Below are 12868 nucleotides of genomic sequence, written 5' to 3' on the forward strand. Positions count from 1 at the left end.
TTGGCCCATCTAGTCTATGCTAGACAATTCATCTGCCTAGTCCCATCAACCAGCACCTGGACTCTTCCATGTGCCTCCCCAAATTTCTCTTAAATGTAGAAATCAATCCCACATCCACCACTTGCACCAGCAGCTCATTCCAAACCCTTACTACCCTTTGAGTGAAGGAGTCTCCCCTCATGTTCTCTTTAAAAATTTCACCTTTCACCCTTAACCCATGACCTCTGGTGTCGTCATCCCCCCCCCCCCAAGTCTCAGTGGAAAAGCCAGCTTGCATTGACCCTATCTATACCCCTTATAATTGTGTATACTGTGATCAAATCTCCCCTCAATCTTCTAAATTCAAAGGAATATAGTCCTAACCTATTCAACCTTTCCCTATAACTCAGGTCCTCGAGTCCTGGCAACATCCATGTAAATTTTCCCTCCAATCTTTCAATCTTATTTACATTTTCCTGTAGGTGAGTGGCCAACACTGCAAGTTATATTCTGAGTTAGGCCTTACCAATGTCTTAAACAACTTTAACATAACATCCCCATCTCCTGCACTCAATACTTTGGTTTATGAAGGCTAATATGCCAAAAGCTTTCCTTATGACGCTATCTACCTGCGACATCACTTTCAAGGAATTACGGACCTGTATTCCCAGATCCCTATGTGCTACCACACGCCTCGGTGCCCTACCGTTCACCATGGTAAGTCCTGCCTTGGTTGACCCTCCCAGAAAGCAACACCTCACACTAGTCTGCAATAAATTCCACCGGCCATTCTTCACAGTTGAGGAGAATGGAATTAGCAACGCTGATTAAGGAGCCTGATGCTTGTAGGGTAATAATTGTTCCGGATCCTGGTGGTGTAGGACCTCAGGCTCCTGCACCTCCTACCCGATGGTAGTAGTGAGAAGAGGGCGTGGCCTAGCCGGAGATGGTCGTTGATGATAGTGGCTGCTTTCCAGTGATCTTTGTAAATGCGGTCATTGCTGGTGCTTGTAAATTGCATATATTACAAACTATACTTTGACCATGGTGGACCCTGTGCCCTGGTGAATTAAATAATTACGGCTATATACAGGACTTTAATCTAAAAAATAGAGGAAGGTCAAAAAAAATGTAATATACTTAATGGGAAAAATTCAATGCCAGAGAGCAAATTAGCAATCTGGATATTAAGGGAATGGTAACAAAGTTTAAACAGTATCAGAATAGGTTCTTGAATGTGTAGGGCGTAGAGAAATTAAGAATTAATGTGGGCAAGGGGGAGAGGCATAGACACGATGGGTTTGTTTCTATACTATAGGTCTCAATGCTGCACATCTCTCAAATTAGACAAGATTCAGAATAGGTCAGAAGGATGAACAAAAAGTATAGATCTGTCAGTGCTTTGTTAACGTCCGTAAAACCATAAGATAAAGGAGAAGAATCAAGCTTTTCATCTCATCAAGTCTGTTCCGCATTCCATCATGGCTGACTTATCAACCCTTTCAAACCCATTCACCTGCTTCTCCCCATAACCTTTGATGGGCCTACTAATCAACCTCTATTTTTAAACATACACAATGACTTGTCCTCCACAGGCACCTGCGGCAATGAATTTCGCAGATTCACCACCCTCTGGCCAATGAAAATCCTCCCCACCTCTGTTCTAATGGGACGTAGTGATGGGGGAAGCTCTTAGGAACAAGGCTGTGAAGGTATACTTGGGGGAAAAAATACGGACAAATAAGAGAGAGCTGATTCGGGTTTATAAAGGACAACTTTGATCCGGCCAATGAGAGGTCAGTTCAATGTGAAACATTACATTAATTTCTCTCTCCTTGGGCAATGACTAGCCAGCTGTGCATTTCCTGCATTTTCTGATTTAATTCAGGTCTTCTGTGAATGTTTCTATGTATGATGCCTCTGGGAGTTCATCAGCTAACTCATCTCTGCCCATGCCCCCATTCCATAAGACCTTAGGAGCAAAATTTGGAAATTTGGCCCATTGAGTCAGCTCCACCATTTCATCATGGCTGATCCAATTCCGACTCAGCCCCAACCTCCTGCCTTCCCCCGTATCCCTTCATGCCCTGGCTAATCAAGAATCTATGAACCTCTGCCTTAAATATACCCAATGACTTGGCCTCCACAGTCGCCCGTGGCAACAAGTTCTACAAATTCACCATTCTTTGGCTAAAGAAATTCCTCCTCATCTCCGTTCTAAATGGGCAGCCCTCCTTAGGTCCTAGGCTTCACTGCCATAGGAAACATCCTCTCCACATTCACCCTTTGGAGACCTTTCAACCTTCGATAGGTTTCGATGAGAATTCCCCTCATTCTTTGAAATCCAGTGAGTACAGGCCCGAAGTCGTCAAATGCTCTTGGTATGATAAGTCTTTCAATCCCAGAATCGTTCTTGTGAACCTCCTTTGAACCCTCACCAATGAAGGGCCCGACTCAGCCCTTCCAGGGTACTAGTTATAGATCAGTTGAACACACCTAACTGATCTGGGTAGAGAGCCATTGTGCTTACTGCAACTCACGCTGAAGCTCCTGGAGACCACCCCCCCCCCCAAGTGTCATATGTAACATATCAGATGCTCAGGGGTTGGAGATCCCTGCTAGATGTGACGATTCTCGTGCAAAATCACCTCATCAGTCTGTAGCCCATAGGGTTACACACATAAGACCATAGGATATTGGAGTAGAATTAGGCTGTTTGGCCCATCGATCTATTTTCCTCCTCAGCGCCAATCTTCTGCCTTCTCCCCCATATCCTTTCATGCCCTGACCAATCAAGAGGTTATTCGGTGCGGAATAGACCCTTCCAGCCCTTCGATCCGCACCGCCCAGCAACCCCCGATTTAACTCTAAGCTAATCAGGGGGCAGTTTACAATGACCAATTAACCTATCAACTGGTAGGCCCCTCAGAATGCGGGAGGAAACCGGAGCACCTGAGGGGGAAACCCATGGGGAGAAGCGTACACACTCCTCACAGGCGGCGGGGGGGATTGAACCCAGTTCGCCAGTACTACAAAGCGTCGCGCTAGCCACTGAGCTGTGGTGCCACCTTATCAAGCTCTGCCTTAAGTCGGCCTAGCGACTCGGCCTCCACAGCCGCCTGTGGCAAAAAAATTCCACAGGATCTCCGGGCAACCACACCGACCTTGGAACTGGGCTTTGGAATGACCACGGGCCGAGCTGAACGCACAGGTCTCCCGATTTTCTCTTTATATGGTGCACGCAAACCGCTCGAACACTGCGCTCTAATCGCAAAGCCAGACAGACAGCACGGGTGAAGCACGCTCCCAACTCATTGTGAGAAGATGAAAAATAACACAGTGGGTAAATTCCAGCCTCTTTTTCAACACAAGAAACACATCCTTATCATAGAAGAGGAAGCATACAAGATTGCTTCAGGAAACAATGTCCCACTCTGGGGCCTTAAACAACACATAAAATACACACACTCGGAATGCTCCACCATAGAACCGAGCTTGATAGGCTCCGGACACGTTCTCTCCCGGGCAGTGATATGACTGAAAGCTTACGTTTCAATAAGACCGCCCTCCACCACCACACTGTGGGAGTCTGTGCTTCCTACCTGATCAGAAAGGCTGGTGCAGGATCCCGTGAAGTCCTCCAGGTCAGACTTGGAGCCTCCGTCACGTTCATCGATCACTAAATCGATCGGCATCTTCCCCTTTAAGCAACTAATGTACCGGTGGCAGAAATTATCACATAGTTCATGGACCTGTGGAGAAAATTGGGATGCCGGGTTAGAGTGAGGGGCGAAGGCCATGTGATAAGTCAGCGTGTACCTCTATCATGGTGAGGTGCAGACACAGAGGTGGTATAATGTACATATAAAGGAAGCCTGCCTGCGTTCCAGGCCAAATTGTATTCTTTCCGAGCATCACAAGTACGAGTAGGCCTGTGGATGTTGGAAATCCAAAGCAACACACACAAAATGCTGGGGGATCGAGGCAGGTCAGGCAGCATCGATGGAAAAAGGATGAAATGTTGAGACTTTATAAAGCAGAGGTGAGCCCTCACTTGGTGTATTGTCGGCAGATCTTGGCCCCTTGTCTTAGAAAGGTTGTGATGAAACTGCAGAGAGTTCAAAGGAGTTTCACAAAAAATGATTCCTGGATTAAATAGCTTGTCATATGAAGACTGTTCGATGGCTCTGGGCCTGTGTTCACTGGAATTCAGAAGAATGAGGGGGTGACCTCATTGAAACCTATCAAATGGTGAAATGCAAACAAGAGGAAATCTGCAGATGCTGGAGATTCAAGCAACACACACAAAATGCTGGAGGAACGCAGCAGGCCAGGCAGCAGCCATAGGAAGAAGTACAGTCAATGTTTTGGGCCGAGACCTTTCGTCAGGACTTAGTGAAAGGCCTTGATAGAGTGGATGTGGAGAGGATGCTTCCTATAGTGCGGGTGTCTATGACCAAAGGACACAGCCTCAGAATAGAAGGGCATTCTTTTAGAATGGAGATGAGAAAGAATTTCTTTAGCCAGAGAGTAGGGAATATGCAGAATTCTTTGCCATAGGCAGCTGTGAAGGTCAAGTCTTTATATATATTTAACGCAGAGGTTGATAGATTCTTGATTAGTCAGAGCATGAAGGGATGGGGGGGAGGTGAGAGTTTGGGGCTGAGAGGAAAAATGGATCAGCCATGGTGAAATGGCGGAGCAGGCTCGATGGGCCAAATGGATTAATTTTGCTCCTGTGGCTTATGGTGTTGTGGCCTTAAAAGAGTACACAGTCAATGCTCAATGCTTCAGGCCGAGACTCTTTTTCGGGGCTAGAAAGGAAAGGGAGAAGTCAGAGTAAGAAGGTGGGGGGAGAGGTACAAGATGGCAGGTGGTAGGTGAAACCAGGAGAAAAGGAGGGGGTGAAGTAACGAGCTGGGAAGTTGACTGGTGAAAGGGATAAAGAGTTGGAAAAGGGGGAATCTGATAGGAGAGGACAGAGGACCAGGGAAGAACAGGGAAGGAGGAGCAGCACCAGAAGGAGGTGATGAGCAAGTAAGGAGATGGGGTGAAAGAGGGAAACAGAAATGGGGAATGGTGAGGGAGAGGAGGTGCGGTGGGCAGTTAATGGAAGATCAAAGAATTGATGTTCATGACATCAGGTCGGAGTCTACCCAGACAGAATATAAGATGCTCTATATACAGATATATAGATCTATATATAAGGTGCTCTATATATGTGTGTGTGTGTGTAAATATATATATACACACACACACACACACACACACACACACACACACACACACACACACACACACACGGGGTGATTGATAAGTTTGTGCCTAAGGTAGGAGTTGATTTTAGAAAACCTAGCACATTTATTTTTCAACATAGTCCCCTCCTACATTTACACACTTAGTCCAGCGGTCGTGGGGCATACGGATCTTGGACCTCCAGAAAGTGTCCACAGCACGGGTGATTGATAAGTTTGTGGCCTAAAGTAGAAGGAGGTGAGATATTAACTTCAAACTTTCTGCATAATCACTCAGAGTTGAACTGCATGTGCATGTAACGAGAGCTGTATAACTCATCTCCTTCTACCACAGGCCACAAACTTATCAATCACCCCTGCCGTGGACGCTTTCTGGAGGTCCAAGATCCGTATGCCCCACGACCGCTGGACTGGGTGTGTAAATGTAGGAGGGGACTATGTTGAAAAATAAATGTACTAGGTTTTCTGAAACTGACTCCTTCTACCTTAGGCCACGAACTTATCAATCACCCCAATGAGTTATTAACTTCAAACTTTCTGCATAATCACTCAAAGAGCTGAACTGCATGTGCATGTAACGAGAGCTGTATAACTCATCTCCTTCTACCTTAGGCCACAAACTTATCAATCACCGTGTGTGTGTGTGTGTGTGTGTGTGTGTGTGTGTGTGTATCTTTTCCACAGATGCCTGCTGACCTGTTGAGTTCCTCCAGCATTTTGTGTGCATAATAGTTTGCAAAACAGTAAACTCAGGAATTCCTCACGATTTCACTGAAACGTTTATGGGAACTTGGTCGTTGGATTTTTCAAGAAAGGCACTGGGTCCTTTAATGGTAATTCTGCCTATTAGGGCAGGAAAGGATCAGTGGCGAGAATCCTGTGCTTCAGATCCACCTTCGCCACCTGCTCGAACTTTTCAACGTGTCTATTCCCTCCTCATTCTGGCTCACCTTGTGACGGCCATTTGTCCTTCACATTGCCGCAAATCCTGGGCCAGAACTGCTGTTTATCCACCAGCCTAAAGGGGTGTGCTGGCTGCAACATGATTGGGGTGACTCACTTCCCTCCTGACTGGGAGATTTCCGGAATATGGCTGAACAAATCCCAGAAGTAGCGGGATCTGTTTCTCTCGCCGTTGAACCCCTCTCTGGCACTGATCCACCTTGACTTGGTGCAACGTGATCAGGAATGGCAAGAGCATGCTTGAGATCCTAATAACTATTCCCCCACAAAAAAAAAACACAATTGGATGTGACGAGGACTGGGGCAATGTTAAACTAAGGTGGACCACATATCGGCTCCCAGAGACCTGATCGTGTTTCCATTTTTGCTGGCTGGACCCAGAGCAAGGTATCACTTACTTCCATCTGAACTAACTTGATCTAGCCTTAGAACTATCAATCAATGACAATCCAACCACAAATATGTCGCTCCAAGCTAATCCAATGGAAGACCTGCCATTCAAACTTAGCATATTGACAGACTTGCCAACCTGTTGAAAAACCTGCCAATCAAAGCAAATCTATTGATGAAACAGCCAATCGTAGCCAGTCAATTGAAAATCAGCTCTCACTCCACCAACTCTTATCAATCAACATTGCATCAGAACTGAATGAAAATGACTGCCCTGAAATACTTCGTTCCACCTTCCACAGATGCTGCCTGACCCTCTGTTTTCAGCATTTTCTGTTTTTACTTCCAACTTTTCTCATCCATGCCTCTCCTCATAACTCTTGACTGCCTTTCTCATGAACAATCTATCTCCCTCAACCTCCAATGTACCCAAGGACTTAACCTCCACATACACTCAGTGGCCACTTTATTAGGTACACCCATACTCCTGCTCATTAATGCAAATATCTAATCAGCCAATCATGGGGCAGCAACTCGGTGCTTAATGACTTGCAGACATGGTCAAGTGTTGTTGTTCAGACCAAACATCACAATGGGGAAGAAATGTGACCTAAGTGACTTTGACTGTGGAATAATTGTCGATGCCAGATGGGGTGGTTTGAGTATCTCAGAAACTGCTGATCTTCAGAGATTTTCATGCACAACAGTCTCTAGAGTTTTCAGAGAATGGCGTGAAAAAAACCATCAAGTGAGGGCCATTCTGTGAGTGAAAACATCTTGTTGATGAGAGAGGTCGGAGGAGAGTGGCCAGACTGGTTCAAGCTGACTGGAAGGTGACAGTAACTCAAATAACCACGCATTACAACAGTAGCATGTAGAAGAGCATCTCTGAATGCACAACACATTGAACCCTGAAGTGGATGGACTACAGCAGCAGAAGACCACAAACAGACACTCACTGGTCACTTCATTAGGCACAGGAGGTACCTAATGCAGTGGCCACTGCATGTCTGGGTTAAGGAACACTTTGATAGAAGAAATTCTTCCCTATCTCAGTCTTGAATTCACAACCCACTTATCTTGAGTGGAGTCCTATTTACTGATGGGGTGCAGAAGAGCCAGACTTGTGCGCGGCTGCCCGGTAAACACCCACGGCAGGATAGTACGTGTGTGCTGGGCCGGGTCCGCCTTCTCACCCGCCAGCCGGCAGTGGCGCCCGGCCCCGGCGTCATTTGGCCAGGGCTCCGTTCACTTCTGCCTACAACCTCAGATCAGATGTGACAGCCCGCTGAGCTTAAGCGTGTTACCAAGCGGAGAAAAAGAAACTAACGAGAAATCCCTCAGCAACTCCGAGGGAAGAGGGACGAGTCCAGATGGTTCACCTGTCAGAGGCTTTTTCCCAAAGTTAGATTTCCGAGTAGTCCACGAACCCTGGTCAGTAGTAGAATTCGTATAGGAGGGGTTGACTCTATTGTGAGTTTGATTAAGTGCAAGGAGGGTGTGCAGACAGTAAGTATCTGACAAAAATTGACCAGTGTTGTATTGTTTTTTTAAATTTTCTTTGAAACATTACTTTGGAATTAATCTCACTACCTGACTCCTCTAATGAGGCAGTACTCCTTCAGTGCATTGTCAGGTTGAAAGCGCAACTTCCTCAGAATCTAGTTTATTATTATTGACATAATGGGCGCTCAGTAGTGTAGTGGTTAGCATAACGGTTTACAGGACAGGCGACCGGGGTTCAATTCCTGCCGCTGCCTATAAGGAATTTGGATGTTCTCCCCGTTTCCTCCAGGTGCTCTGGTTTCCTCACACAGTCCAAAGACATATCCGTTGGTAGGTTAATTCGTCATTAGGCTAGAGCTCAATCAAGGGTTGCTGGGCAGCACAGCTCAAAGGACCAGAACACAAAGAAGAGAAAAGCTGCAGATGCTGGAAATCCAAGTAACACACACAAAAAGCCAGAGGAAACCCTTCAGCCCAAAACGTTGTCGACTGTACTCTTTTCCTGGATGCTTCCTGGCCTGCTGAGTTCCTCCAGCATTTTGTGTGTTGCTCAAAGGGTCAGCAGGGCCTTGCCCTTGCTGCATCACAAAAAAATGTCATGAAAATTGTTTCGTGGCAGCAGTACAGAGCATGTCATACAAAATAAAGAAAAGTGAAGTCGTGTTCATGGGCCATTCAGAAATCTGGTGGCAGTGGGGAAGAAGCCGTTGCTAAAACATCAACTATTAAACACCAGCCACCAACTCCCCTAACTACCAGTCACACCCCACTAGCAACCAATTTCCAGCTACCAAACTCTCTTCCTAAAAGTCAGCTCAGAACCTCCAACCAATTCCCAATTCTCCTGTTGGGTCTGTCTCCACTGGAAAGTCACATGCTCCACCTTGGCATAAAGAGACTTGAATGACAAATACCTTCCCATGATGCCCTGAGACATCCAATCTGCTGGAATTCTGAGGGAAGGCCTCACAAACAGAGCGTTGATTGGCTGACAAGAGTCACCTGACCGCTGTTTGCTGTATCCTCAGCAGAGGTGCTCTGGTTGTAACTCTGCTCAGATACAAACCTGCTGGCCCATCCACCCCTCAGTGTAACCTCTGTTGGCCCAATTCCATCCAGCCACACATACACCATGGTGTAGGAACTCAGCAGGTGAGGAAACATCTATCAAGAGGAATGAACAGTGAACATTTTGGGAGGTGGGGTGGAGATACATCTCTACCAAATGAGGGGAAAGTTGCTCCTTTCCTCCCTTGCAGGGTCACCCTTGGGCAAGGAGTAGCACCTACTTAACTCCCCCCACCCCTGATCAGGGTCATGTGAAACCACGGGAGCAGGTGGTGGATGGTCGTACGAGCAGCCGGTGCAGATCACAAGTCCTGCTTTTGCGACCACTGACGCCAGGTAGACAGTCTCTGAAGAGTATTGATAATGGCTGGTGGTCACCATCTTTAAAGACACTGCCCAGAAGAAGGCAATGGTGAATCACTTCTGTAAGAAAGATTTGCTGAGAGCAATCATGGTCATGGATAGGGAAGGAAGACCACGATTTCTCACAGCATATGACACGGCACATAATGATGGTGATGACTACTCTTCATAGATTTTGTCTGACTGCTGAGATCCTCCAGTATTTTGTTTGTGCTGCCCTGGATTTCCAGCATCAGCAGAACGTCTTCAGTTTCTGATTTCCTTTCACCATTTCAAACCCTTTAACGTCCTCTCCCCTTCTCTTCCACTGCAAGCCCCTCTAATCCAAAATATCTGTATTCTTCCAACCTGATTCCCCAAGGTAACTGCATTATCATTGGCGGACATGCATGAATTTGTTTTTCCCTAAGTACCATGCTCCTCTCCCTCTTTTCTTTTGAACGTATTTGGTCGAGTTTTGGCTGACCTGTCCTAATGTCGAGTATAAAGCACCTGTTTTGCTGTGTCTGGGACCATGTCTAAAAATGTCAACAACCACAAAATACTGAATTAACTCAGCAAGCTGAGGATTGAGAATTAGGGTTAACATTTCAAGTGAAAGACCCTTTGTCGAAACAGGAAATTGTTAAAGTTGCAGAGAATTTAGTTCATTTCTTTTTAATTTAGACGTACAGTGCGGTAAAAGGCCCTGGCTGCCCAAAGAGGCCACTCAGCCCATTAACTTACTAACTCATACGTCTTTGGAATGTGGGAGGAAACCAGAGCACCTGGAGGAAACATGGTCACGAGGAGAATGTACGGACTCCTTATAGATAGTGACAGAATTGAACCAGGGTTATTGGCACTGTGATAGTGTTATGCTGACTGCTATGCTACCCTGAGTCATTGGGGGAGTTGAAGAGGAGGGTTTAAACCAATTTGGCAAGGCAATGGGAAACAGAGTGATAGGACTGAGGATGGGACAGTTGGTATACAACTAGATGCAATGTGTAATGTGACTGTGAGGAAGGACAGGCAGATGATCAGGCAAAATTGCAATCAGTGAGAGGAGTTAAAGTGTAACAGGGGGTCAAAATCGAAAAAGGTGATGATTACAGGGCAGAAGGTGTTATATCTGAATGCACAGAGTATACGGAATAAGGTGGATGATCTTGTCGCGCAGGTATGACGTTGTGGGCATCACTGAGTCGTGGCTGAAAGAAGATCGCAGTTGGGAGCTTAACACCAAAGGATACACACTGTGCAGAAAGATCAGGCAGTAGGGCTCTGTTGGTAAATATGAAATCAGTTCCTTTGAAAAAGGGGACATCAGATCAGAAGATGCAGAATCCTTGTGGGTAGAGCTAAGGAACTGCAAGGGCATAAAGACCCCGATAGGAGTCACATTCATGCCTCCAGACAGTAGCCGGGATGTGGGCTAAAAATTACAATGTGAGTTAGAAAAGGCATGTAAAATGGGTAATGAGTGATTCCAATAAGCAGGTAGACTGGGAAAATTTGATTGGTGCTGAGACGGATTTTGTAGAATGCCTATGAGACGGCTTTTTAGAGCAAGCTTGTGGTTAAGCTCATGAGGGGAACTGCAATTTTGGACTGGGTGTGACGTAATGACCCAGATTTAATGAGGGAACTTGGGGTAAAGGAACCTTGAGGAGGCAGTTATCATAATGTGATAGAATTCACACTGCAGCCCGAGAAGGGGAAGCTAAAGTCAGACGTACCTGTATCAGAGTGGAGTAAAGGGGATTACAGAGGCATGAGACTGGAGCCAGCCAAGGTTGATTGGAAGAGGTCGCTTAAGCAGGGATAACAGCAGGACAGCAATGACTGGAGTTTCTGGGGGTGGGGGGGGGGGGATCTGGGAAGGCACAGGGAAGATACATCCCGAAGGTGAAGAAGTATTCTAAAGAGAGGATGAGGCAACCATGGCTGACAAGGGAAGTCAAAGCCAGCATGAAAGCAAAAGAGAGGGCACATAATATAGCAAAAATTAGTGGGAATAAAGAGGATTGGGAATTGCTTAAACACCAACAGAATGCAACTGAAAATGCCATGAAAAGATGAAATATGAAGGCAAGTTAGCCAGTAATATCAAAAAGATCGTTCATATATATAAAGAGACACAAGAGTGGATATTGGACCGTTGGAAAATGATGCTGGACAGGTAGTGACGGGGGACAGAGAAACTGCAGATGAACTTAATAAGTATTTTGTATCAGTCTTCATTGTGGAAGACACTAGCAGAATGCCAGAATTATATGGGTGTTGAGGGTGTCGGGGGGCAAAAGTGGGTGTTGCTTCCATTATTAAGGAGAAGGCACTTGGAAAGCTGGGAAGTCTGAAGGTAGATGTCATCTGGACCAAATGGACTACACCCAGCGTTATGAACAAGCTAGCTGAAGAGATTGTGCAGGCATTAGTAAAGACCTTTCAACAATCACTAGATTCTGGAATGTTTCCAGAGGACTGGAAATTTGCAAATGTCAAAACAGTGTTTAAGAAGGGAGGGAGGAACAAGAAAGGAAATTACGGGCCAGTTAGCCTGAATTCTGTGGTTGAAAAGATGATGGAGTCGATTATTAAGGGTGAGCTCTCCAGATGCCCGGAGGCACATGATAAAATTGGCCAAAGTCAGCATGGCTTCCTCAAGGAGCAGAATTGCCTGACAAATCTGCTGGATTTCGTTGAGGAAATGACAGGCAGGATAGAGAAAGGGGAGTCAGTGGATGTTGCTTATTTGGATTGTCAGAAGGTCTTTGACAAGGTGCCACACATGAAGCTGCTTAACAAGAACCCATGGTATTACAGGAAAGATATCAGCATGGGTAGAAGATTGGCTGACCGGCAGGAGGCAAACAGTGGGAATGAAAGGGGCTTTTCTGGTTGGCTGCAGTGATTAGTGGTGTTTCTCAGGAGTCAGTGTTGGGACCACATGTTTTCACATTATATAATTCGAACGGAGGAATTGTTGGCTTTGTGGCCGTGTTTGTGGAAGGTATGAAGATAGGTGAAGAGACACTTTGGAAGAAGGAATAAAGACGGAGACTATTTTCCAAACGGGGAGCAAATTCAAAAATCAGGGGTGCAAGGGGACTTGGGTGTCCTCGGGCAGATTCTAAATGTTAACACAGGTGAGTCAGTGGTGAGGAAGGCAAATGCAATGTTAGCGCTCGTTTCGAGAGGACTAGAGTATAAAAGGAAGGATGTCACGCTGAGGGTTTAGAAGGCATTGGTCAGACTGCAGCTGGGGTATCGTGAGTAGTTCTGGGCCCCTCATTCAACACAAGATGTGAGGGCATTGGAGACGGGCCAGAGGAGGTTCATGGGAATGATCTCAGGAATCA

General features: G+C 46.1%; 1 protein-coding gene across 9 annotated transcripts in view; it reads right to left on the minus strand.

Moving 5' to 3' along the window:
* The window catches only part of LOC132381426 (homeobox protein Meis1-like), a 425677-nt gene that overhangs the window by 211092 nt on the left and 201717 nt on the right, over window positions 1–12868 (minus strand). For all 9 annotated transcript variants that reach the window (XM_059950824.1, XM_059950828.1, XM_059950827.1 and 6 more), the window contains one exon: window positions 3582–3731. In XM_059950824.1, coding sequence (XP_059806807.1) covers window positions 3582–3731 — 150 coding nt within the window. The remainder of the gene's footprint in view (window positions 1–3581; window positions 3732–12868) is intronic.

Source organism: Hypanus sabinus, chromosome 26 (genome assembly GCF_030144855.1).
Source record: "Hypanus sabinus isolate sHypSab1 chromosome 26, sHypSab1.hap1, whole genome shotgun sequence".
Classification (NCBI taxonomy): Eukaryota; Metazoa; Chordata; class Chondrichthyes; order Myliobatiformes; family Dasyatidae; genus Hypanus; species Hypanus sabinus.